This window comes from Diceros bicornis, chromosome 9, assembly GCF_020826845.1.
Source record: "Diceros bicornis minor isolate mBicDic1 chromosome 9, mDicBic1.mat.cur, whole genome shotgun sequence".
Classification (NCBI taxonomy): Eukaryota; Metazoa; Chordata; class Mammalia; order Perissodactyla; family Rhinocerotidae; genus Diceros; species Diceros bicornis.
This window is the reverse complement of record NC_080748.1, coordinates 34,604,270-34,630,921: the sequence shown is the minus strand read 5'-3', so window position 1 is coordinate 34,630,921 and position 26,652 is coordinate 34,604,270. Positions and strand designations below refer to the sequence as shown.

Below are 26,652 nucleotides of genomic sequence, written 5' to 3'. Positions count from 1 at the left end.
CAGAGCATAGAACAAGATGGTATAGAAGCACCTAAATATGCAAGAGGCACTGAAGACTACTGCTTCAAAGACGAAATGGAGCATAAAAGGAAATGGTAATAATATGCAACAAAAGCAAATTTAATCAAGCCATCATTCCTAGAATTGGCACAGATAAAATTTTTCATTAATGGTTAATTCATAATGCTTTATGAAGAGAAGGTACATTTGGAGATAGGCTACAGAATGTCCCTCGGGGCCACTGTGTCAAGTTCACAGCAGCCCTGCGGTCCTCAATGTCTATGTCACAAACACCATGGCAACAGACGCTGTGTTCAAGGGCACAGTGGCCCTCCCTGCTACTGAATTTCCTACATTCTTATATGCTGGAAAGTCTCTTCAACTTTTCCTACCATGGAGTTTTTCAAACTGTCACTTACAACAAAGTTTCCTGATTCTTTTTTTCTTTATTCCTTTCCACTACATAGACAGAGTGTGATTCCATTCAATGCTCGGAAATAGTGTATTTTCCTTACGATCATGTTTGAGTCTTTATTTGATAGGCAAGATTTTTTTCCTCCTCTGTGTCTTACAAGTAACTTTATTTTCTGTTCATCTGTCCACTGTTTACATAAGAGCATTAATGCTCTGGAAGAAAAATAAAACCTACATTAGTTAATGGGCTATAGAATGAATAAAAAGCAAACCTGAGTTGTGTCTTTTGCTGTGCTATAGATAATAATTAAAGTTTTGACAGATTTCAAAATATTTAATCAAGACTTTTACTGATAAAGAAGAACTGGCCTAGATACCTTCTTTGTCGCTAATATAATGTTAATATCCCTAATAATGTAGGGATATAACTTATGGTATTCACTGAACAACAAATAGGATTGGGAAATGGCAGATAAAAAAGAAATTTTACTTTAATTTCTCTAACTCCTTAATATAATGAAAATAGTAAGTAGAAGTACCTCTAACATAATTTGTAAATATAAGGTTATTATTTATATGCAGATTAGTGACCAAATATTACAGAAAAATTTAAGTATTTTTTTATTATAAAATATATAACCACTTCACAGAAAACTCAGAAAAGAAAAAACCCTTTCATATTATGGGTAATTTTCTCTGGAAAAAATTCTTATTAAAGTGAACATCTACAATAAAGCTTTCTGGATACACACTTATTTCTGTGTCTTAGTGAAGTTATTGGTTAGTTTACAAGTGGGAAACTACCCTCCTCCCTTTAAAAAAAAGAAAAAGAAAAGTAAAGAATAGAAAAATACTAGGAATTTTCAGGAAAAGAAAAGGAATATGAAGGAAAGAATGCATAGGACACATCCATCTTTGAACTACTAAAATGATTTAACTAACAGAAAAGCAAAAGAGAGGATGAGTATTAGCTCTACTTTGTTTTTAATTTAATAATATATTCATTTTATTTATCTGAAGTGTAGTGTATGTGTATGTATAAAATGTATTACTCTAATCATAGCAGCAGCTCTTCCAATTTTACAATGCCTAATGAAATATGTGTCAACACTTCATTTTGCATCACCTGAACTGAACCTAGCAAATTACAAAAATAATCAAAGTTTCACTTGAATCAGAATTAACCACCACAATGTAAGTGGTGATTTATCCATGAATGCAAAGCAATGATCTTACCTGAATGTTGTCGTAGAACAGAACATCAGGCACTTTCATTTTCTCATGGGCATTATAGATCGGTGCACTAACGGCTCCAATCCTCAGAGATCCAGATGCTACTTCACCTAAATATTTCACACAGGACAAGGAATTACTCATGCAACTGTCCTCAGAGAAGCCAAGTCTAGCCTACACAGAATGCAATACAACATCTTTAATATCTTGTGGGCTCCTCAAGGAATTTTAATGAGAATCTGAAAGAAATAAGCTTGAAGGTGGTAATAAAACACCATAATTCTACATAAAATGCTTAAAGCTCTACAAAAAAGCTTAGAATGTTCCAAAATGTAATAAACTTTATTTAAAACAATGTATATAGCAAACAGCATATAGATAAAATTGAGAGGCAAAAAAAATCCCCAGAGGGGCTGGCCCCGTGGCATAGTGGTTTGCAGGTTCAGATCTGGGCACGGACCTACGCACCACTCATCAAGCCATGCTGTGGCAGCATCCCATATATAAAATAGAGGAAAATGGGCACAGATGTTAGCTCAGGACCAATCTTCCTCACCAAAAAAAAAAAAAGTCCCCAGAACTCAGTCAAGTTACCTTCATCAGCTTGTTTGGTCAGAGACTATAACACATATATAAGCCAAATACACATTCAACAGCTCTGAAGTACCTTGAATATCATTTGTTAGGATCCACCCATTGAAAAACCCCACGTGAGAATCCCCTAGAGATCTAGTCAGAAATACAGATGAATCAACTCACCCCCAGACCTCTCAAATTACTATTTTCAGGGATGGTGCAGCAGATCTGTATTTTCAAATAAGCACTCTGGGTGCTACACAATTACTCTGTAATAATTATTATTGTATTGTCTCCTATAGTTGGTCTAGAAGAGAATATAAGCTCTTTGAAGCCAGGAAACTAAGTGATAAACTTCTTGAAGTCAGGAAACATAACTCATGCATATTCCCTACAGTTACCAGATACACATGTTCACTGTCTGACATATTCCAAGGTCAGTAATAACAACATGAATAGTAGTAGTTGTTGTAGTAGTACTGAAGGTCACAATAACAGAAGGTATCATTTATTGAGGACCTTCTAGGTGCCAGATCCCAAATTAGGAGCTTCAGCTCACTGTTTTCTCATGTAACTTCATATAATTTTCTTAACAATGAGAAAAGAATTATGAGGAAGCTAAGAAGAACACGAATTAATTTGCTTAAAATCACCCAGCTAGTATGCGTAGAATGAAAAATAGAACTTAGTGTAGTCTGATGGTCTTTCTGCCATATGGGGTATGTTCATTCCTTTGACTCCAAATAACATTCCATCCTGTGGAAATACCCTAGCAAGCAGATAGACAACTACAATGGCTTAAACAACTGACCCATCTTTTTTTCCCCCACTTAAAATAAGAAAATTGCTATTTTTGTGCTAAAGCATTTTGAAAGACAAGAGGGGTAAGCAAAATTTGCATTTACGGCGTACTGTGAACAATTTTGAGCTAAAAATGAACTGTCACAGGGTTTAATCACTGCTGAGTGCTACACATTTGCCAAAGCACAGCAGATCTCTCTCTTCAATAGATCTTTGCCATTTTCTTCTTATTCACAAGTTCTAATAGGAAAGGAAAACCATGAGCTTTCATGCTGAGAATTTACTATTTATTTATTACCACCGAGTCTCTGAAATAGACCAATATAAAACTGTAAAGGGAAAGACCAGGATTGTGGCAGTGAATTTACTATATACTTGCATGTTGAGATGACGTACATAATTTCAGGTTCAAATAGCATCTGATACCATCTATGGTTTAGCTTATAGAATATATCTGTTCAGTAGATTTAGGGCTTTAGGAAAATTTAATTCACTCAACCAATGTTTTTTTGGTTTGTTTTTTTTGTGAGGAAGATCAGCCCTGAGCTAACATCCATGCCAATCCTCTTTTTGCTGAGGAGGACTGGCCCTGAGCTAACATCCGTGCCAATCTTCCTCCACTTTATGTGGGACACCGCCACAGCATGGCCTGATAAGCCGTGCGTCGGTGCGCACCCGGGATCCGAACCCAGGCTGCCAGCAGCGGAGCACTCGCACTTAACCACTACGCCACGGAGCCGACCCCTCAACCAATGTTTACTGTTAAAATTTCAAGCTAGAAAAGGGAAATGCACTCAGAGAATGTGATACTAGTACTTCCCCGAGAGAAAGCTGGTTAGCTATCTTTTTAAAAATCTCATAGGATGGCATTATTTTGGTAAATTTGTCAAGGTCTTCAGCCTAGCAAGCTTAAAACCTGATTTTGTTATCACCAGAAAGGGCAAACCTAATGCTCAGGAGAATATTAAGGACTTATATTCTGCTCTCTATATAAATTCTGATACATAAAACCAGAATTGCAAAACATTATATTGCAATAAAAACTGCACCTTTCTTATGGACTATATGACACACTGGTTGTCATATCAGCATATTATTTGGAAGGAGACTTGCATGGAAAGCCAAATCCTTATCAGAATGTTATTTGGTAAGCATGGACTCTGAACAAGGAGAGTGAATTAAATGAATTCTCCATAAGAGAGATGACATTAAACATGAATGGAACCAGACAAATCAAAAGTCTCTTCAGTTCCTTATCACCTACACAAGGCTTAGATATGAACTGCTAACATTGGCCTGTTATCAAGATTAAACAATCTACAGTCTGAATGACGTAGTCCTTCTTTGGATGCATTAGAAGATTCAATCAAATAACACTTCGAGTCTAAGTCCCAGAGTTATGCTGTCTCTTTGAGTTGTCTCTGAATATCTGTACCCAGATCCAGCAGTATGTTGAGTTTGTAATTTTACTTTTAACAGGTCATCTTATTACCTTAATACCAAATTCTTGTCTCAGTGTAGCCCCAATAATCAAAAACATCTACTACAAAGAAAGCCATAAGAGTCCCTTTTGGAAGAGTGGTCACACATTGGATGTTTTGATAAAACAGGTAATTACTTCAAAAAATAGAGAACCTTTCATTGCACTCTAAATGAAAAATAGGGAACTTTTATAGGAAGAGCTAAACCTCCCCCAAACTCAAAATTAAACTCATGGCTACGGAGAAGAAAAGCACCAAGAAAGACAATACGGGTGGAAATGGAAGGAATAAGGCATGAAATGGTACTCTGAATATTATTTTAGTCTATGTCAACTTATAATAGCTTCCCAAACACGTCCCAAAGACACCGGTGGTCCTCAAAATGTAAATGTTGTGCAACGAAACCAGAATTCTACATTCTATGGTGAAATACATTTGGAAAAATGGTAAAATGAAATCACACAAGTTTATTTACAGCAGGAATTCTCAGAGGCTTTAATAGTTTCGTGTCAATTATGACTCTTAGGGAGGAGGACTTATACTTGGTATGCACTGAATTTAAGGAAACAGTCTAAGGTTTAACTCGTAAATGAGTTCCAAAATTTTTTTGTAAAAATAAAAGATTCATTTCTTCAACTCAATACATTAAACAAAATGGAAAACAAAACCATTTTTTACTGAAATTAAAATAATAAATAATGTTTGATAATTATTATTTCACTTAAAAAAGAAACAAATCAAATACTTACATTTGTAATCCTCTAGTTCTGGTTCCAGATTATTATCAGTACTTATTTCTATTGAAGCATCTGCCAGATTTTTTTCTAATGCTGACCTTGCAAGGCTTGGTAAAAACCTGGGGTGGGTGGGAAGGATTTAACGATAAAGTCAAAGCTTTCTGTGATTCCCTAAATACCTTTTGACAATCACACACACACACTCTTTAACTAATTACAACCAATTAAGGAAGATCAATCTGGGTCTGTGAAATACAAATAATAAAAAATTTTAGAATAAATGTAAACTTCAAGTACATGTGAAGATGAAGTACATGTTTGTTGAATCTCCTTTAATAAGTAAACCTGATTTTTAACAAGTAGTATTCATTTATACACAACATTTTACAGGACAAGACTTAAAATAATTTGCTTTTTAAAATGGATTTAGTATACCTCATAAATCTTGTTTATCATTTAACTGGCTTATCAAATTTTCTTAAATAGATAAAACAACACTTTAACCTGCTCCAACTTGGCAATCACAAATTCAAATTAGTGGAGGTGGATTAATGAGATTTGCTTTACTTCCTAAAACAAGTTATTGAACGAATTTAAGATTATCCAACTTGTTCTTTCTTCCATTTAAAAAATACACCTGCTTCATCTGTTCTATATGTATGTTGTCAAAACAACAATCTGGTGAGTGATAGAGGCATTCTTCATCTACAAATAAAGTGTATGAACATCATGGGCTTAGAACATGAAAACAGAATTTCCCACCCACAGAAATATATTTAGAATTTATAATCCCAAGTGAGCCCACAGAAATGATTTCTAATCCATGGTTATCCGTGCTATACTATTATAAGCTAACCACTATGTGCCACAATGTTTCAGACAGACTAAGAACATATCACTTCTAATTTAGATTTTCCATAGCTCTAATCTTTGGTGGTTGTTCCCACAGCCTTGAGCATAAGCTCTAATAAAAGAGATGTTGGTATGAGCAAGAAGGCAAATGGATGAGTATGTAAAGAAATGCTGGATTTCCTGTCCCTGTAATATTCCAATACACATATCTGACACTATCTCTCATCTACTGCCTCATTTTGGTCCTAGGCATGACAGGGGGATTTATATAGTTCTAGGCCAGCAGCTCATCAGTTCAGCATCAAATCAGACTTACTGTTGTTCATCTCTGACCTTCGTCACAGTTCTTAGATTGTTGGTTTGTCTTTCAAAACCAAGCCCTCACCTTATCTCCCAGACCCAGTAACTGGGCCTTCATCTCATTTCCTGAGCCTTTGTCTTGGCACCCTGCCCTACCTTCCTCTCATTACTATCCCACAAACTAGAGTGCAATCTGGTAACATTAGGCCTTGCAGCTGCATCTCCATTACTTCCTGTCAGACCACCTTGATTGACAACGACCACTTTTAAGCTTAGACTTTGTTTGCTATTCCCAGAAACCTCTGACATCAACACAGTCTGTCTGTCAATGCATCCTCACCTTGCCACTGTACTGGAGCATTTCTAGATTGCCTTCCAAAGCCTGTAGAGAATAGCAAACAAGGCACATATGCCTCCTTTCAACGGCAATGACAGGCATTGCTTGCCAATATGATACTCTTTCCTGCTGAGATTGAACATGTTTCAGAATTATTTTCAACCTCACACCCAGATAGCACTACCAAATAATGAGAAGTAGGATGGAAGTTGAATATGTTTACAACTAGAACCTACATTCTAAAAGATATTGGCCCACCCAACAAATGAGAAGAATGAAGTCTATCAGGTGTGTGAGGCTAACCCTTACTTTTTTCCCAGGTTTCAAAGGATTAGTTAACTGCTTCCTTTCCCATTGCTCACTGATATTTCCTACTGTTTTTTTCTCTCCTTCCCTGGCCTTTGGTAAAATAAGTGAATAAATGAAATATCACTCTTTCCATCCCACCTTCCTATAACAAAGAAAACACATATCCCATTGCAAAGTTTTCAAGTGTGTTTATGACTATTACGAGCACCATCGTGTCTTTTTAAAATCATTACCATTGTCTTCATTTGCTACCAGCAAAAAAAGAACTGGAAAGTCTCTAGTCTCATTAGGTCTTGGCTATAAGAAAAACTAAAGAAAGATTCAACCACATTCTGGGAAACCCAGAAAACGAAGTAGTTACCCTAGACTAACTCAAATAACTGAGTCTTTGTCACAGGAGTGAGATAGGATGTTTAGATTAAGACACGAGATGGGATTTCTCAGGTTGGTAGCATGGGAAGATAGAATAAGGATGGGGGATGCAGATTAACAGCCCTGGGAGGAGGAGCGTTAGTAGTAAGAATGAGAGAAAGAGACTGAGGGGCTCAGTGGATATTAGGCAGCCTTTGACTTCTATTTAGAATGTGTAATTAATTAATTTATACCTATGATTGTAAATCGAATTTATAAACAGTATTAGAATATTTAACATAACTTATGGTTCATCCTATTAATAAATTTAATTTGTTGTAATTGTGATTTATTTCTCAGGAAGGTTTTGTTTGTTAATTCAGATATCTGAAGTACCTAAAAGGAAACAGAATGTATCAAATTTATTAATAAATTTCAAATATTTGAAGATACTTAATTAAGCCAAGTTTTATAAATGGAACCAAACGTTATTCAAAGGCCCAAAAAAGTAATTAAGATCTGCTAGACTTACAAAGTAAGCTGAATAGCAGAAAAATCTAAAGACGACGTATATTTTTGAAATTATAGCTTTAAAAAATTGAATAGCTGTTTTTAAAGCCAAAAATAAATCCCCAAATAGTCTCTTCTACAAACAAAATCATTCTTCAGGACAACAAAAAATTCATATCAATAATAATCATTATAATCATTTAACACTGTGCATGATTAGTTCTCTCAGGCTTATGATTTTTAAAAAATTAATTATTTAACAGATTAAACAGAGTGGAAATTTTATATAGATTTTATTCATTTTATGTCACAAGGGAATTTTTGAAAAATATTGTATGCAAACTAAGTTTTTGGTGAATGGAAAAATTTCCTCATTACTTCAATGTCAGAGACGATCTTCATTTCTAATTAAATTCTTATAGCTCTGCCCAAAATTTCTATGCTAAAGGATCATCACTCCAAGATTTTCCAGAAGTAAAATAATTTAATGCAATGTAAAATACTTGAATGGAGTACAACTCTTATTACAGGGACTGCTCATAAACTCTTCCACAATAAAAGAATTTTTAGAATGCAAAATACCTGATAACTTACTAATCATCTAAATTTTCTTCCCTTTGGCCTCTTAGGTTTTCAAATAGCTAGAAAATGAATTACGCATCTAGCTCCACAACTTGATGTACATATTATAGATTACCAGGGTGAGATGCTTAAGGAGCCATTCCCTCAGATGAAGAAATGTTCCAGTCTGAACTCAACTGGCATAAACAAAGAAATGAATAATATTTTAAAAATTAAATTAACCAGATAAAAAAAGCCTAGCTATACTTAATAAATTTAATGTTTGACAAATTTAAGCTAGAGAATTTCTTTTGATTTTGTCTGCTTAATAGTAGACTTCATGAATATAAATTATGTCAATTTTTGTTTTAAAATTTTCCATAAATTGAATTTCTTTCCGCTGCTTCAATATAGAATGAGGTCATTTAAAAAAAAACTTTATGCACCAATAATTTTTTTGTTCCTTCCTGCCATTGTGCTATCCTGAAGAGAAGGTTAGTAAAAAGGCTTTGATTCTGTAGCCTTGCTAAAGTCAACAGATGATGCATAAACAAGATAGCAGTTTTACTATTTGCAAAAGGTCATGCATGGTAAAAAAAAAAAAAAGAGTTTTATTGTGGTCAGATGATAACACTGGAAAAATTAGCTGACGATTTGACTCAGTGAAACACTTACGAGTATGAAAAACAAGCATTTTTTGGTTTTTCAATTTTTTTAACAACGAAATATTTCAAGCATACAGAAAATATTAAGCTTTCTATTCATCTCTCTCCGTCCCTGGAGGTAACTCTCACCCTGAAATTGGTGTGCACCTTTCTTGTCCATATTTTTATTTTGCTACATATGTATGAGCAAAAAATATATTACACTGTTTATTGTATTTAACATTTTATATAAATGGCATTACATTCCAAATCTCCTCTTGCAAATTGCCTTTTTCTCTCAACATTGTTGTCATGATTCATGGCTGTCAATACATGTCGACCTACTTCATTTTAACTGCTGTATAGTATTTCATTATCTGAATATGTCAATTTATAACATTCACTCCTTACTGATGGACGAACACATTGTTTCCAATTTTTCATTCTTACAAATGAAGATGCAATGAACATTCTTCTATTTGCCTCTTTTTACATACATATAAGTCTATCTCTGAGGTGATATCAAGAGGTCAAATCACAGAGTATTAATATATTTAGGCATAAAGATACTATGAGATCAACCCCAACAGCATAATGAAATTCCATGTCCTTCCACTCGCAAAAAATGTTAATTTTTACAGGTAAAAAATTTAAAAGTGTGAGATGATAGTCGATTACTGTTTTGAATTTCATTTCCCTGATCAATAATGAAGTTGAGCATCTTTTCAAATGTTTGTTGGTCATTTGAATTAACTTTTCTGTGCATGTCTATTCATTCTTTGCCCAGTTAGGGTTGATTCTTTCATTAATTTTTAGTACTTCATGGTCCCTAAATACCAATCCTCTCATGATTATAAATCTTGTAAAGCATCTCTTAGTTTATGGCTTATAACTTGTAGAGTGGCTTAGTGTTTCTGTCGTATATCCAGATTTTACTTTTTTGTATAGGATAAAGTGGATATATTTTATATTTAATCATTTATTGACAAGTCCATCCACTCCCACATTGATTTATAATGCTATCTCTAACACATACTAAGTTCCCTCAAAGATGTAGGTCTGTTTCTGGGCTCCATAGTCTATTCTAATGGTCTATTTGTCTTTCCTTGCACCAATACCATACTGTTACATTGATATCTAATAGAGAGAGTACACCTCCTTAATCTTCCTCAAAACTTCATCGGCTATTAGTGGCTTTTATATTTCCATGCCAAGTTTGAGATCAGCTTGTAAAATTCACTATAACCTTTGTAGTACGACTAAATTATATCTATATATCAATTTGGGGGATAACACACAGCTTTACAATACTGAATCTTCCCTTCCAGAACCATGGTATAGCTTCCTATTTATTTCTTTTACAGTTTTCAATAAACATTTAAGCTTTTCTCCATAAAATCATTACATGTTAGATTTATTCTTCAAAGGTGCTCAAAGCTTTCTACTATTATTTTGAATGGGAATATTGTTTCTTCTTTTTTTCTGTGAGGAAGATTAGCCCCGAGCTAACATCCATTGCCAATCTTCCTCTTTTTTGCTGAGAAAGACTAGCCCTGAGCTAACATCTGTGCCTACCTTCCTCTATTTTATGCGGGACAATTGCCACAGCATGGCTTGATAAGCAGTGCATAGGTCCGCGCCCAGGATCCGAACTTGCAAACCCTGGGCCGCTGAAGCAGAGTGCGCAAACTTAACCACTATGCCACCGGGCCGGCCCCTGAATGGGAATATTTTTAAAAATTAGACTTGCTCATTCATTGTTACTGGAATATAGGAATGTCATTGATTTGGATGCATAAGTAATCTCACTAAACTCTATTTTTTCTAATAATTTATATGTAGTTTCTCTTGAATCTTTTATGTAGCCAATTATGTAACTTAAGGCAAATATATTGGCTAAAAGTACAGAATGGTGACATTCTTTTTTTTGTGTGTGTGTGAGGAAGATTGGCCCTGAGCTAACACCTGTGCCAATCTTCCTCTATTTTGTATGTGGGTCGCCACCACAGCACAGCTTGATGAGTGGCGTAGGTCTGCACCCGGGATCCAAAACTATGAACTCAGGCCGCTGAAGTGGAGTGCGCCAAACTTAACCATTACACCACCAGGCTGGCCCAAGAAAGGTGACATTCTTATTTTGTTCCTAACTCTAAAGGAAATATGCCAAGTATTTTACCATAAGAATGTTTGCTGTAAATTTTTGGTAGATATCTTTTACCAGATTAAAGAATTTCGTTTCTATTCATGGCTTCCTAAGAATATTCCTGGTTTACTAATAATTTTGTTTGTTTTTAGGTTTGGCTGCTGGGTTTTATCAAATCCTTTTCATTCATTTGTTAAAATGATACTTTTTCTCACTAATATGCTAATATAGTGAATTAAATGATAGAATATTGGACTTTCTTCACATTCTTAATTCCAAATTCCTCATGATTTTAAAATATATATATATTGCTAGATTTGGTTTGTTTGTATTTCACTTAGGATTTTTTACACCTATTCTAGGAATTTGATTTATAATTTTCCTTTCATGCATTATTCTTGTCTGGTTTAGGTATCAAGATTATATTAGACTCAAAGTGAATTGTTATGTTTTCACAGTTTGTCTATTCTCTTACACAGTTTGCATAAGATAGTGATTATATATTCCTTGATAATTTTGTAAGACTTGACAAAACCACCAATAAGTGGTATTTTTCTAAATGAGACAAACTAATTTGATTTCTTTCATGGTTATGGACCTATTTGAAGTTTTTGTTCCTTCTTGACAAATTAGGTGATACCAATTGGTCAACAGTATTGACCAATACACAATTCTAGAAAACTGTCCTTTTTTTTTATTATGGGTTTTGTAAATATTGACTTTATCTGTAGTTCTGTTACTTTTTCCTTTCTAATATTACTTATTTGTGCTTTGTCTCTTTTACATTAAACAAATTTACCAGGGCTTTATCTATTAATATTTTCAAAGAATCACCTTTTGGTTTAGCTAATCTTTTCATGGTTACTTTGTTTTTGATTTCATTAACTTGTGCCCTTAACTTCATTATTCCATTCCTTCTACTTTCCTTGGGTTTAGTATGTCACTTTTTACGAATTTATTAAGTTTAATGCTTAGCTCATGAATTTTCTTTCCCTATTCTTTACTAATATGTGACTTAAGGGCTAAAAAAAAAACACGAAACACACTTTAATACTTTAGGTATATCCTTCAAGTGTTGAGATCCAGTTTAGGTCACAGAGTTGTAAATATTTTATAATTATAACTATAATTTATTCTTTTGATGTCTTATTTAGTTAGAACCATTTTTTTTAATTTTTCAAATATATGGGCTTTAAATGTATTTTTTGTTATTATTATGAATTCTGTTGCTTCGCAGTCAGAGAAAGTGATCTTTACGATAAAGATTCTTTGGTATCTTTTGAAGCACCAAGTTTTTCATCTAGTGTGGTCAATTTTTGATAAGTGACACAAATATTCCATGTGTTCTTAAGAAGAACGTATGTTCTTTGTCAACTGGGTACAAAGTCCAATACACCAAATTTGTTAATTGTTTTGTTCAAATCTTCCCTATCTTTTCTAATTTTTAGAATGTATGATCTATCAGTTTCTGAAAGAAGTGAGTTAAAAATCTGTCTTTATAACTGTTGTCAATTCTCCCTGTAATTCTGATTATTTCTGTCATATATCTTGACACTACATTCCTTCTTAGTTGTGAATGGTTCAGAACTACTAAATCTACTAACTGAATAGCTTCTTTGCTCATCTTCCTCATCCCCAATCATGCTTTTGGCTTTGAAGTATATTTTGCCTAATAATAATATTATATCTCTTCTCTTTTTGTTAGTGTTTGCCTGGTATATCTTCTTCTTATACCTTCACCCACGATCCTTCTGCATTATGTTTTAGATGTGACTCTTGTAACTGCATATAATTTGGTTTTGTTTGTTTTTTAAATCTCAGGCAGAATCTCTTTCAACTAGAAAGTTTAATCTTGTGTGATGCTTGTGCTTACTTCTAACATTATTTCGTGTTCTTTAGATTGTTTTTTTGTCTTTTTTTTTTCCCTTTCATTTCTCTCAATTTTGTGTTGATCAAGTTCTCTCTATTTGCTTATTTCCACCTCTACTGGATCCATTTCCATTCTTTTTTGTGGTTACCCAAAATTTATATATGCATATTTGAACTAATGAAGTTAAAATGATTCAATACTTCTTTTCTCTTCCTGAAGAACAAAAGAACCTAAGAAAGTATTCATCTCTTTTTTCAGCATCTATATTCTCTTATTTGGTATTTTAGTTTCCCCCTGTTGTTAAATATGTCCCATATTAGTATTCATCTTTATGATTATTTTTTACAATACATTTAAATTTAACAATATATTTACCTATTTCTTTCCTCATCATTATTTCTTGAATGCCAGTCTTTCCTTCTGGATTCAGTTTCCTTCTTGCTGAAATATATCCTTTAGCAGTTCTTTCAGCAATGTGATAAACTCAGTCTTCATCGAAAAATGTATTTAGCTAGGCAGAGACTTCTGGGGTTAATGGTCATTTTCCCTCAACACTTTCAAGATACTGTTCAATCCTTTTGGAATCTACTGTTGTTGATCTGAAGTTGTGAATTTAATATTTGTTCCCTTGTATCTTTTTCTGCTCAGAATTTTTCAGTTGTTCACTTTGTCTTTAATGCTATGCAGTAAAATCATAATGCATATTTGTTCTCCAAACTCTGATCACTCTTGTTTATTTCTTAGATCAATTCACATTACTTGATTTATTTTTATTTGCTTTTTTTAAATAAATGAAATTGAAAGTTGATTCAACTACCAGCATATATAAAGGTCTGTAGAATGCTTTGGGTATGATTATTTCATTCTAATATATCTAAGTATTACTTTCCCTTAGATTCCAAAACTGTTTACATTGCTTAGCATAGATTATTTACTTTTAATACACATCTATAACCAAGTTCTGACTCAGAAAATACTGGGAAGATAATGAATCTATTTCTCTGTCTATATTTTCTTCAGTTCATGACCCTAAAAAATAAGTAATTAAATTATTTTTTTCTAATATTCATTTGGAACTCTAATATTCTTCTACTTAAAAAAAAGAGAATCATTTTTATTATTTCTCATAATTATTAGGTTATTCAAAGAATTACTCTAAAGATACTGGAGAAGAGCCTCATTTTAGCTGGAAATACCACAGAGAGAATAAATTCAAGTCACAACACAAGGAGCTTACTTTAGCTACAAGAAAAATTGTCTACTAAACTGAAGATTTATCGAAGGCAATTACAGATGCTCCTAAACTTAAAATAGATTCTCTTTTAACTCCTTTAATATATCAAGGAATGAATGGACAACAGTCATAACCACCATAAAAATAATTACCAGACCAGATGAAAAGAGTCTAAAGGAAATTTCTGGGCCTACTGGGCATTGTTCTTAATCTTTTCTTAACATTCTTTTAAAATACTTTCACGCAAGTGTGATTCTGTAAGAAAATTCTATAAGCCAAAGTTTTACAATCACTTCCAAACAGGTACGAAAAATATTAGTGTAGACTGAAAAGATGTTAGTTTTGTTTGGGCAACAGGGCAGTACTATCAAGCACGGAAAGTTTCAATGCAAATTTGGGAGGCACTAAGTGTGATGCTTAAGAGCACTACATCGGAGGACACATAGTTCAAATAAACCCACTTTTACTTATTTACTACTGTCTGACTTGAGCAAGTGACTAAAATAGTTTTCTCATCTATAAAACACCTCTTAAAATTGTTCTTATGCCTAAAAAAGATATGTTCTAAAAACTGAACGCGAGGCTGAAATAGCTACATATTCAGACCAATGCTTTTTGCAAACCTGTGAGTACAGACTATCAATTAAACTTATGTTACTGTTTTAGCAAAGACCCAGAAACTTGAATTCAGTGAGAAGGAGAATACGGTTACCTGGAAAGGCAGGCTTTAGTAACAGCACTATGAAGATTTTCATTAGGGTACTGTGAAAGCCGACGAGAAATCCGCAGTAGCTGTCTGGTCGAAAGTGATGCTGCCAATGACTGTGCCTATAAAAAAGCAGAGACAGCCTGTTAACAATCTTGTTTCAACTTGCTGAAAGTCCCTTTAGATGAGTATCATAGCAGAATTCATTATTCCTCAAGGACAAGGCCAAACTTAAATAAGTACTGTCAATGAATTACAAATAATAATAAACAGAAACCAATTTACACTTAAAACATCCGTGAAGATTGTTTTTTTTTAAAAAAATCTATAAAAAGTATTTATCAATTAAAGTGTTTTCATTGTGATAAGTGTTGTGTATAAATGTTTTTTGGAAGGGTGGAGATTGTATAAAGGGAGGATGTTATATAATACAGGTTGCACCTGATTTACAATAGTCCTTATGTACAATTAACTATTTGTTCATTTTTTTCTGCTTACCAAAGCTGAACTGTTAAGATATTCTGAAAATGCTCAGAGCTTTAGGTAAAGCTATTGCTTACGAAATAGAGAAAGAAGTTGTGGACAATTTAGGCTGCTGACCACAGAGGTGTCAACCAGTTTGTCACTTGGGTGGCAGCTTGCTATTTGGAATCCTTTCTCTATACTGCCAGAATACTTTCACTTCATTTTCTTATACTTGCTCAGATCCCATTAGGAGAGTTGCTAGTATAAAACTCAAGACATGGTAATTACCAAGAAATGTTTGTTGACTTGAATTTGAAATTATCTTGGCAGGCAGCATCAAGTAATGGTAAAGTTTATAAGCTTTGGAATCAGACAAATCAGGCTCCCATCTATTAGCTGTGTGACCTTGCCAAATTACTCAACCTCTTCAAGCCTCATCTTCAAACTTTTCTTGTCTTCAAAATGGCAATAATAATGCCTTCATCTTTCAGGTTGTTATGAGGATTAAGTTAGAAAATTATTCTAAAGCATTTGGCATAGGTCAGAGACATATGGGTACTCAACATATGGCAGTAATTATTATTAAAAGTCAGTCTCTTCAAAATGAAAAAAAATCTAACAGAGGAAGGGGATGTGACCGATACATTAGTATGAATTTAACGAATCAGATTATTACTGGCCTAATTCCTAACTTAGATCAGCAGCATTAGGTGACAGCAGTTTTTCACTGAAAACCAGAGGAAAGAAGAACTTTTGAAGCAACTAGCCCTTTGGGAGAGCAGAACACGCCAGGGTGAAATGTCACAGAGAGTGATGAGGGCAGTAAAGTGGCCCTGAGCACCTGACGGACTGGAGAAAGGGACTCCGTGAAATTAACAAAGGGTTCAAAATGGACGCTGGGAGAATGCCAAAGACACACTGCATATTCACTTGTTTCAAAGTTTCATTTAAGGTCATCTCTGTATGTCCCAAAGAAGAAAATATGAACTTATTTCTCCTTCCTCGTGTATTTCACAACCCCATGAGACATTGGTCTGCTGTTATTAGTACTATATTTCAGCTACAACATGGGTTACAGTACTTTGGGGACTAGGTTGGAAGCATGACCACCATTTTGTGACATATCCTTTTTTCTATTAAAAAACACATTCTAAGTTTCAAAGAACTCATTTACAAGCAAACAATTGGTTCATTCTTGTTTTCAACAAATTTGTATTCCAGACATGCAGACAATATTTAAATATTAGAAAGCATAAACTGCAATTCAAAATAGCATATAATTTAATGCCCAAATAATTGGAGCAGTTGACAACTGCTATAGGGGCTTAAAGTGTCCAAGCAGGCAGGAGAAATGCTGTCAACAAAGGCATGAAAGCAAAAGGAGCAGAAATATGCAGAATGTAAGGAAACCAGCCTAGCTTTACTAGAAGGTCCTGCTGGAAAGCTCGCTCCTAAGCAACAAAGACCTGTGACGGACACTTTGAGGAGTTTGGCCTTACTCCTAAAGGCAACAGGACTTTGTTATGTGCAAAGTAGCAACATGATTTTAGAAAGACTAATCTGGCAGTAGTATGCAAAGTAGCTGAAGAACAGAGAGAACTGAAATAGGAAACAGAAAGCTACTTCAATAACCTGCCTATAAAAAGATAAAGTTCTATAGTAAGGTTATTGGTAACAAGAATAGAGAGAAGGGATCAATAAATGTTGCAAAAGACTTGACAATTGACGGAGATGAGAAAGAAGGATGGAAATGAGAAAGAAGGAAGAATTGAGAATAAGATTGTTTCAGCCAGTATGACTGAAAGTATCAGAAGTTAAATGTGACTCAGCAATTCTTATCCTTAGTACCTGGGACTATAAAAAAACTTCTATTTTAATCATGGAATATGTTTGGCAAATGACTCCAATCAGAGGATTCCCATGACAAGAATCGTACTGAACCATAAGGTGACTTTCTAGGCTACAACATTCTAATCTCACTCCAAGAATAACACTGAATTCAGGCTTCAGATTTCATTCCAGTGATCATTAAGGACTTCTCATGAATTTGAAAAATGCCAACTCTCTCAGTCGATAACATCAAAATGCTTTGCAATAATATCCAGTGTTAAAAAATCAGAATGAAGCTTTACATTGAGTCATTTAAGTGTTGAATGAAGGGTTTGGTTATCTCTGCTCTCACATTATTATCAATTAAAAATTGAGTGCACTTTAATTTAAAAATCCCTAATGTATTTAATATCAAACTTCTAACTGCAGTTTTATCTTGTAGAAAAGAGGGTAAAGATGTGAGCACATTCTCTTAGTTACCATGGTTATACAGTTTAAGAGTACACCTTAAGGGTTTCTCATATTAGCAGGATTAAAAATAGTACTTCAGCTTGAAAATATGAAAGTTCTGATCATAAATTATTAAAAATAATTTTTCTTTTTCATTCTTGCAGAACTACTTCTTTTATGAAAATGTAACGTTCTCAGGGAGAGAAAACTCTAGGAACAATCTGTTAATAATTAATCAATTAATTGATCAATCAATTTATTCATTCATTCATCAAACTTATGTTAAATGTCTACTATGTGCCAGGCACCAGGCTAGGAAATGGAAATAAAGGAATGAACACAACCTGGCCTCAAGGAGTTCAAATACTAATTGGGGAGAGGAAAATAAACTGTGACACAGCTGCAATAGGTCAATATCAGAAGCATATGCCAAGTGTCATGAAAGCAGATTGGAGATACAGGTTACTTCTGCCTAAGGGGGCTGAGAGAGACCTGACAGAACAGGGCACCTGAGGGACAAGCGGACAGGGAGAAGCACATTCCAGGCACCATCTAAGGCAGAGACATTTGAGTACATGCTGGGCTTAGAAAACAGCAAGAAATGAAGTGTGGTAGAGTTGAGGGTGCCTCAAGAGAGGCTGTAGGAAATGAGGCGGGGAAAGCAGCTAGGGTCAGAGGGAACTCACAGGCAGGCCTAGCAGGTTGTCCTTCAGTTTACAGGCAAAGAGAATCGTCCCTTCACAGTTTTAAAGAAGGGGAAGAACTTAGGAAATGGACTTGGGAAAGATCACTCCTGGGCCAATATGGAAGATTCATTCCTTCATTTATTTAACAGAGATTCGCTGAACATCTACTATGTAGCAGGCAAAATTCCAGACGCTGAGGATATAGCAGGGACCAAAACAAACAAAACCCCTGCCATCCCAGGACTAAAATCCGCCTGAAGAAAGATAGACAACAAAAAAATAAGTGAGTAAAACATTATAACATCAAAGAGTAATAAGCCTATGAAGAACCTTAAAAGCAGAAAGAAAGAGAGGAATGAAGGAAATGGGGAGGAAACATGAGTCTAAACAGAGTGCTTCAGGAAGGCCTCACTGAAAAGGCGACGTGAGCAAATCCACAAGGGGTGACGGAGCAAACCTGCAGCTATCTTGGAGGAGCAATCTAGGCAGAGGAAACACTGAGTGCAAAGGCCCTGAGGCAGGCACAACAAAGAGAATGGTATAGCTGAAAAGAACGATTATTAAGGGGGAAAGGAGGTGGAGATGAGGTTCCAGAGGTAATTAATAGGGGGCCTATGACATCTGGAAAATGGTTCTTCCCAAAGATACCCACATCCTAATCTCTGGAACCTGTGAATTTTATCTTATATGGCAAAACTGACTTTGCGGATAAGATTAAGTTAAAGATTTTGAAATGAAGAGGTTATCCTCGATTATCTGGGTGGGCCCTAAACGCAATCATGTGTATCACTGTCAGAGGGAGGCAGAGGGAGATTTGACACAAACACACAGAAGAGAATGTGATGTGAAGATGGAGGCTGAGATTAAAGTGACAAGGCCACAAGTCAAGGAATGCTGGCAGCGGCCAGAAACTGAAAGAGGCAAGGAATGGATTCTCCCCTTGAGCCTCTGAGCAAGTGTGACCCTGCTGACACCTTGATTTCAACTCATTGAAACCCATTCCAAACTTCTAGCATCCAGAACTGTGAGAAAATAAATTTCTCTTATCATAAACCACCAGTTTTGTTACAACAGCCACAGGAAAATAATGGGGGCCTTATGAGGAATGAATTATTGGTGTAGACAGCAGTCTAGAGGAAATAACAACATTCAAAGAGAAAGATTATGAAACCCAATACTACGACAATTACTGACAATAGATAAGAGAACAGGTGAGACATCAGGATGCTAAATTGAGGAGCTTTGCTTTCAGGTTAAGTGCAGATGGCAGGGAAGCAAGGAATCAACAATCATGTGGAGACTTCTAATTTAGGTAATTTGGTAGACAGATTATTTACAAAGTCAGGAAATTAAATAAGGAATAGGAACAGATTAAAGGGGAATGACAGTTTAGTTGTATAAGATATGGTGAATATACAGTGATCCCAGAGTACCCAGTAAGGAAGCGAAAAAACTAACGTTTATTAAGCAGCTACGAAGGAGGAGATTCTTCATGTAGATTTTCATGTTTAATCATTGCAACCTCCTTATAAGGTAGATGGCATGTTCCATTTTACAGATGAGAACACTGAGACTTACAGAGTAAAGACAGTGACAGCCTTGATCTTTCCAATATACCATCCCAGAATGGAAATACAATTAGAAATAGAGAATCAATGAGAAAAGAGAAGTTAGAAGCTGAAGATAAAGATGTAGGCATTAACACAGAGGTGATACTTGAAGCAATAAGAATAGATGAGATCACTTAGCATAGGAGAAAGTGGTAGCAGAGCTGAACCCCCAGGAACACCAAGTACTCCTCTAGAGCTACAAGTTGTTTTCTATGCCACCAGTCACGAGGAACTAGAAGAAATGTTAAAATCATTGGAAGAGTAAAATATGTGCTTTGTACAAAGCATAACATAAGGGATAAAAACAACAGCTTGAAAAACAGATTTTAAAGCACTGAACTCTTAAGAACACAAAGCAGCAGCATGTCAACAACAGAAAATCCTGTGGGGAAAAGCCCAGACTTACTGTTGGATCCTGTGTCTCTCTGAGTTTGTGTGTAAATGATAACAACTTGTCCAAAGCTTCCTGAGGTATATTTGGAACCTATTTTATGAGAGAATTGAGGAAAGACAGAAAGAATAAATTCGCATATCTGATCAATCAACCAGAAATTATGGCTATTTAGCAAACAATATTAGAATTACATTTTAGAAAGTCCTTGATTATAGATAACATGTTTAACTCATGGATAAATTGGCTTATTCACCTTCTCAGGAAACATCTAAGCCTTTGCTTTCTCTTTAAGAATCAAGTAATCAAAATCAAGCTACCCTTCTCCATATACAATTCAATCCCTGGGAAAAAACTGAAAGGAGCCTCTAATTCAACTAAAAACCGGCATATAGGGGGGCCGGTCCAGTGGCGTAGTGGTTAAGTTCGTGCACTCTGCTTTGGCGGGCTGGGGTTTGCAGGTTTGGATCCCCGGCGCGGACCCATGCACCGCTTGTCAAGCCATGCTGTGGCAGGAGTCCCACATATAAAGTAGAGGAAGATGGGCACAGATGTTAGCCTAGGGCCAATCTTCCTCAGCAAAAAGAGGAGGATTGGCAACAGATGTTAGCTCAGGGCTAATCTTCATCACCAAAAAAAAAAAAAACTGGCATATAGTTTGTCTGTAAAAAACTTTTCATATATTACCATTTCCTTTTTTGTTAGCTTCAGTATGATATTTTAAACTCTAATTCGGGCATTTTCTTACTGAAACCAAACTCCTTCAGTTAGTAGTAATCTTATATATATGTCTACTAAGTGATGTAAGGTATCCTCATATAGAACGGATCTCAAACTGTCCATTTCTGGAAGGACGTTTAAACCATATACCTGAGGGACATGATCAACTATCAATGAGCTCTAAAGAACAGCTGCCCAAATAACACACACTTTTTGCTTTTAAATATAACATTTTAATCTAATTAAATACTGAATTGAACTGAATTATAAGAAATTTTTACTTAATAAAAAATTTAAATTTTTTAAAAAGATCAGAAAGAGATGTTAGAACAATGGTAAAATGTGACCATTTCAGAAGTAAATTGCTCAGGGTTTTTCGGTCATTTAAGTGATTGGAACTTTTAAAAATTCTAAGTTCTATTCAGTACATGCTTTATCTCATTTATTCTTTAAATGAATCCTGTATGTAAGAAGTAGTATTATCCCCATCTTCAGATGAAGAAACTATGGTTGAGTAATTTATCCAAGATCTGGAAGTTAATAAGTAGCAGATTTGGCATTTAAAGGCAAGTTGTTTGACTTTAAAGCCAACACCCTTATCTACAACCATGCTCACAAGATTTAAAATTAATCAGTTTCATTCTGGTATTTCAAAGATGATGAGTGCATTTATGTAAAAAGTTCGTTATTAGTGATCTAGAACAATACTGTCCAATAGAACATTCTGTAATGATGGAAACGCTCTTTGTCTATGCTAATATGGTAGCCAAAAGCCTCCATGTGGCTATTGATCACTTGAAATATGACTGAGAAACTGAATTTTAAAATTTTATTTAATGTAGCTAGTGCTAATACATTGAATAGTGCAGTTATAGAACTCCCAAAGTGCTAAACACAATGCTTGCTTAAGGTAGATGTTGAAGAACAGATTACACAAACTACAAGGCACCAGACAACTAATCAGGTAAGTATAGGATATATTACAGTCCTGAGGGGACCATGACTACTTGGAATTTTCTACAAAATCTAAGGAACTAAAATATATTTGATTTCCCCTTATAGTAGGAACTTAAAATAGTCACCTTTGGCTGAATATGAAAGAAAAAGGAATCCCAAAACTGCCTCCACATGAGGAAAGAGGAGAGACAGTCTACATCCATGGTTCTCAAATTGTGGTTCCCAGATCAGGAGTATCAGTACCACCTGAGAACTTTAGAAATGCAAATTCTCATGTACCATCCCAGACCTACTGAGTCAGCAATCTGCATTTTACCAAGCCCTCCAGATAATTCTGAAAAATGTTAAAGTTTGAGAACCATTATATGAGGAAATTTGGGAATAAATGGGGAGAAAAAGCCAAAAATGTGCAACTCTGTTCCAGCAGACATCAGAGTGCCTTAGAGAGAACAGCTGAAGGCAACAGACTAGAGCTGGCTTCACTCTTACCATTTCCTTAATCACTTGGATTTCTTCACTTTTGACAAGTGGTTTCATGTAATGGAAAAAGAACATGGTTAAGAATTCTGGTCCCAGCCATTGCTGTGTTGTGCTTCCAATAACAGGGGGTTCTGCCAGGGCGATGATTCTGAAGGAGGGGTGGACAGGAAAAATAGATCTAAAAGGGAAAAAAATAAAATAACATAACCTTTCATGTTAGAAATTAGGTCATGGTAGCTAAAGCCTAGGCAATGATAAGCCTACCATGCTGTTAATATAGTCAAAGCTAATATCCAAAGAACAAGCTTTGAAAAAAGTCAGGACATTCTAAGAACCTAAGATTAAAACAAAAAAAGAATCCTCTACTGCTGATATCTGATGTACCATATCCACTGACGAAATTTCATCCCTGGCACAAACCACTGTTCTGGATATGTTGTTATGGCTACAAAAAATTTTCTCCATAGTCCCTTGAAACAAAATCCCATCCAGTTCATATTCATTACATAGGTCCCCCTTCTTTATTCAAACCCCCCTCAAAACCTCCTGTCTTGTAAGAAACCCACTCTATGTCAATCACTGAAAGACCAAGAAGTATAATTTAAGATGAGGAGATTTTTTACAATACAGAAAATTTAACAGCATAAGGGGTTGGAGTAAATTTAAAATTTGGATTGACAATAAGAATACTTAGGTCTTAAAAAGGTAGAGAAAACTGAACTTTTATATAATTCACTCTTTTATCATTTTATAGGAAATGTTATGATTTTTAAAGTAATCTTTTATAAATCTCTGGTAGGGAATCTGAAGATGTAAATGTTCTAGGACATATAGAGGAGTAAGGGAAGACTTCTCATGGTTTGTAAAATGACCGAATTGTTTTTGGAGAAGGGACTAGAAATCCCTTACTATGATCTAATCATGTGGATCAGTTTTTATCAATTCTACTCAAAAGCTCAGGGGAAATATACCTCTAGAGGGTAATATCATCCTTGCTAAGAGAAAGGAGAGATGAAATTCGTATAAATACCTGCCAAGATCTTAAAAAAAAACAAAAATACAGGTACGTAACTGGCATTTCTCCAGAAACAGACTATCGATTGCCAATAACTATTATAATAGAACCCAAAAGTTAAGTGATTAGGCAGCTAGAATATCAGGAGGTAGGATATATGTGGAGAGAATCAGATAAGTACTCCGAAGATTTCAGAAAAGAAAAAGTCTCCCAATCCAACAGGTAGGTCCACTGAGTCCCTAACTGCATGATCTGCAATTTTAGAGGCCACACCATAATTTGTAAGCCAAGGAAAAGCAATTTTTAGAAATAGTCATATGAATAGTCATAGTCTGGATGAATTCATAAAAGCTACCATATATCATTTCATTTCTCTAGGTAGGGGAAAAAAAGACTTATTTACAGATATTAAAGCAGGGCATGGAGAAGATCTGTCCAAAGGAGTTGTTGTAGGAAAACAGGGAAGGATAACAATATAGACAGTGCCCGAAAGTCCTGAAGATAGCATGATCACTCAGGATTGCTAGTAATTAGATTGTCACATAATAGAATCTGGATACAGAAAATGCTGGAATCTGAAAGCTAAAAGGGAAGGTTATTCCATTTTCTACTTCCGGAATGGTTTGCTATAATCCAGAAAACTCTGCTTCATGGCCCAGCAACAGATGTTAGATTCATCCTTGATCCTCTTCTCTCCTAGTTGGGACAAAAGAAGGTGGAAGAGACAGAGTCTGCTTTGACTGCACAAAAGTAAAGCTGCAGATGTAGTGTCTCACTCAAGATAGTGAGGAATACTAAATCAGGGAATAAACAATGCCAAAATCCAAAAAGCAAGTCAAAAGAAGAAGTCCAATTTAAATCCTTAAACCAATAGATCAGGAAACAGGTACTACAGCTGAGCTGTAAAGTTAGGACTAGAAGAGCAATTAACAGGAGAGAAAGCTAGGTGGTTCGAATTTAAATAAGGCGATGGTCATTGCTTAGGACATATATTGTCTGTGGCTGGATTTTGGTACTGACTCTAGGATGGTGCCTGACTGACCTGGCCCAATTTAAATGGGGCAGTTTCTGACAGCTGATGTGACAGGCAGAGAAGTGTATGCTGACTAGAAAACAGCCATCAAACTATTGAATAACAAGACGTGAAGGGCGTTTTTTTTGCTAGGTTATCCCCAAAGGCTTACATATAAACAGGCCAATACGGAAAGTCATTTCCTGATGATGTAGGTTCTCCAAGTCTGCAAGTTAGAGAACAGAGTACTCCTGAGGATCTGCCATGTACTTTTGGGTGATTTGACATACTGGTGGGTAATACAAAGGCTGAAGAAATGGTAAGTAATTGAGAATTAGGCAACAAGCACTATTAAAATTTAAAATCAAGGCTAACGTTAATTTTACTAGAATTTAACAACAAATAACAAATAAAACTAAAGATATGGCTTAACTTAGATAAATAGCTATTATTTCTTAAAGACTAAAGATTTAAAAAGCAAAAAGATCTTTTAAAAAGATTTAAAAATAAAAATATTGGGGTCAATATGTGTGTTTGGAGAGTATAAGTTTTTTAGAGAATAAAGTACTTTCCAATGCTTCTCAACAATAAAAAGGAGAATTACTTTTATATACAAAATAATTACACTGCATGAAAGAAGCCAGACCCAAAAGAGTACATACCGTGTGATTTCATTTACATAAAACTCTAGAAAATACAAGCTACAGGGGCCAGCCCTATGGCCTAGTGGTTAAGTTCGGTGTGCTCCATTTCAGCAGCCTGGGTTCGGTTCCTGGGCGCAGACCTACACCACTTGTCAGCAGCCATGCTGTGGCAGCGACGCACATACAAAACAGAGGAAGACTGGCACAGATGTTAGCTCAGGGCGAATCTTCCTCAAGCAAAAAGAGGAGGATTGGCAACAGATGTTAGCTCAGGGCAAATCTTCCTCAGCAAAAAATATATATATATTAAAAAAAAAAAAAGAAAATACAAGTTACATAGCACAACTGGAAGCAGTTTCCTAGGGGTTGGAGAGGAAGATGAGAAGGGCCAGGAGGGAGGGATTACAAAGGAATCTGAGGATACTTTGGGGATCACAGATGTATTCATTATCTTGATTGGAGTGATGGTTTCATAGGTATATAAATATCAAAAATTATCAAACTGTACACTCTAAATATGCAGTTTATTATGTCAATTATACCTCAACATAGTTATTAATAAAACAAAAAAGAATGCAATAAATTCCCATCTTTTGAAAGAAATTACATGGTACATTTTTTGTCAAATCTGTATATTAAGAAACTTGAGAGAATGATATAGAAGGTTTCTATAAAGATATTAATCATGAACCAGAAGAGGATTCTGTAACCAGTCTTCCATACTGTAATACTAATGTTCCAATTCAGACCTAGAGGTTATGCAGTTCTGTACACAGCCCCTATTTCTCCTTTTTTCTATGCAATGTAGCAAACTGCATGGACACATTCCTTATTAATCTTTATACCATGCCAGATAATACCTGGAAGAGAGCAGATGCTAAATTAAATAAATGCATTGCTGTTGTTAATAACCATAACTGCAAGAAGCTTTTGAAGACCTTTGGTGGCAAGGACAAAACAAAGGTAAGTGATACGAACTGAACATAACGGTTTCCTACCCAAAAAGCAGAGCAACTAGTCTGAATCTGGTTTTGAATGAATTTCTGAGGGAAGGTGCATTCTCTGTATCAAAAAGACAAAACTGATACATACAAAATTAGGTAATTAGACCCTTTACAGGCACAGAGCTTAAAACTGTCCCTTGACCATAAAAATGTTTAGCTTTATTTTTTAAAATCAGAATTTGTTTAAAGCTCTTTGTTTGGAGATCAAACAAAAAGACTTGGGCATAAAATCCTGGATCTACCTTGAATTTTGTTAAAAATTTATATGGCCTAATTCACTAGCAAAAAGATGCTGAGGGGTCTGGGGAGGTAGGAGAGAATGCTTGGAT

At 35.1% G+C, this 26,652-nt stretch overlaps 1 protein-coding gene across 4 annotated transcripts in view; it reads right to left on the bottom strand.

Moving 5' to 3' along the window:
• VWA8 (von Willebrand factor A domain containing 8) overlaps positions 1 to 26,652 on the bottom strand; it is a 354,390-nt gene that overhangs the window by 217,795 nt on the left and 109,943 nt on the right. For all 4 annotated transcript variants that reach the window (XM_058548243.1, XM_058548242.1, XM_058548244.1 and 1 more), the window contains 5 exons: positions 22,658 to 22,826; positions 20,507 to 20,584; positions 15,066 to 15,181; positions 5,255 to 5,361; positions 1,651 to 1,757 (listed from right to left, as the gene is read on the bottom strand). In XM_058548243.1, coding sequence (XP_058404226.1) covers positions 1,651 to 1,757; positions 5,255 to 5,361; positions 15,066 to 15,181; positions 20,507 to 20,584; positions 22,658 to 22,826 — 577 coding nt within the window. The remainder of the gene's footprint in view (positions 1 to 1,650; positions 1,758 to 5,254; positions 5,362 to 15,065; positions 15,182 to 20,506; positions 20,585 to 22,657; positions 22,827 to 26,652) is intronic.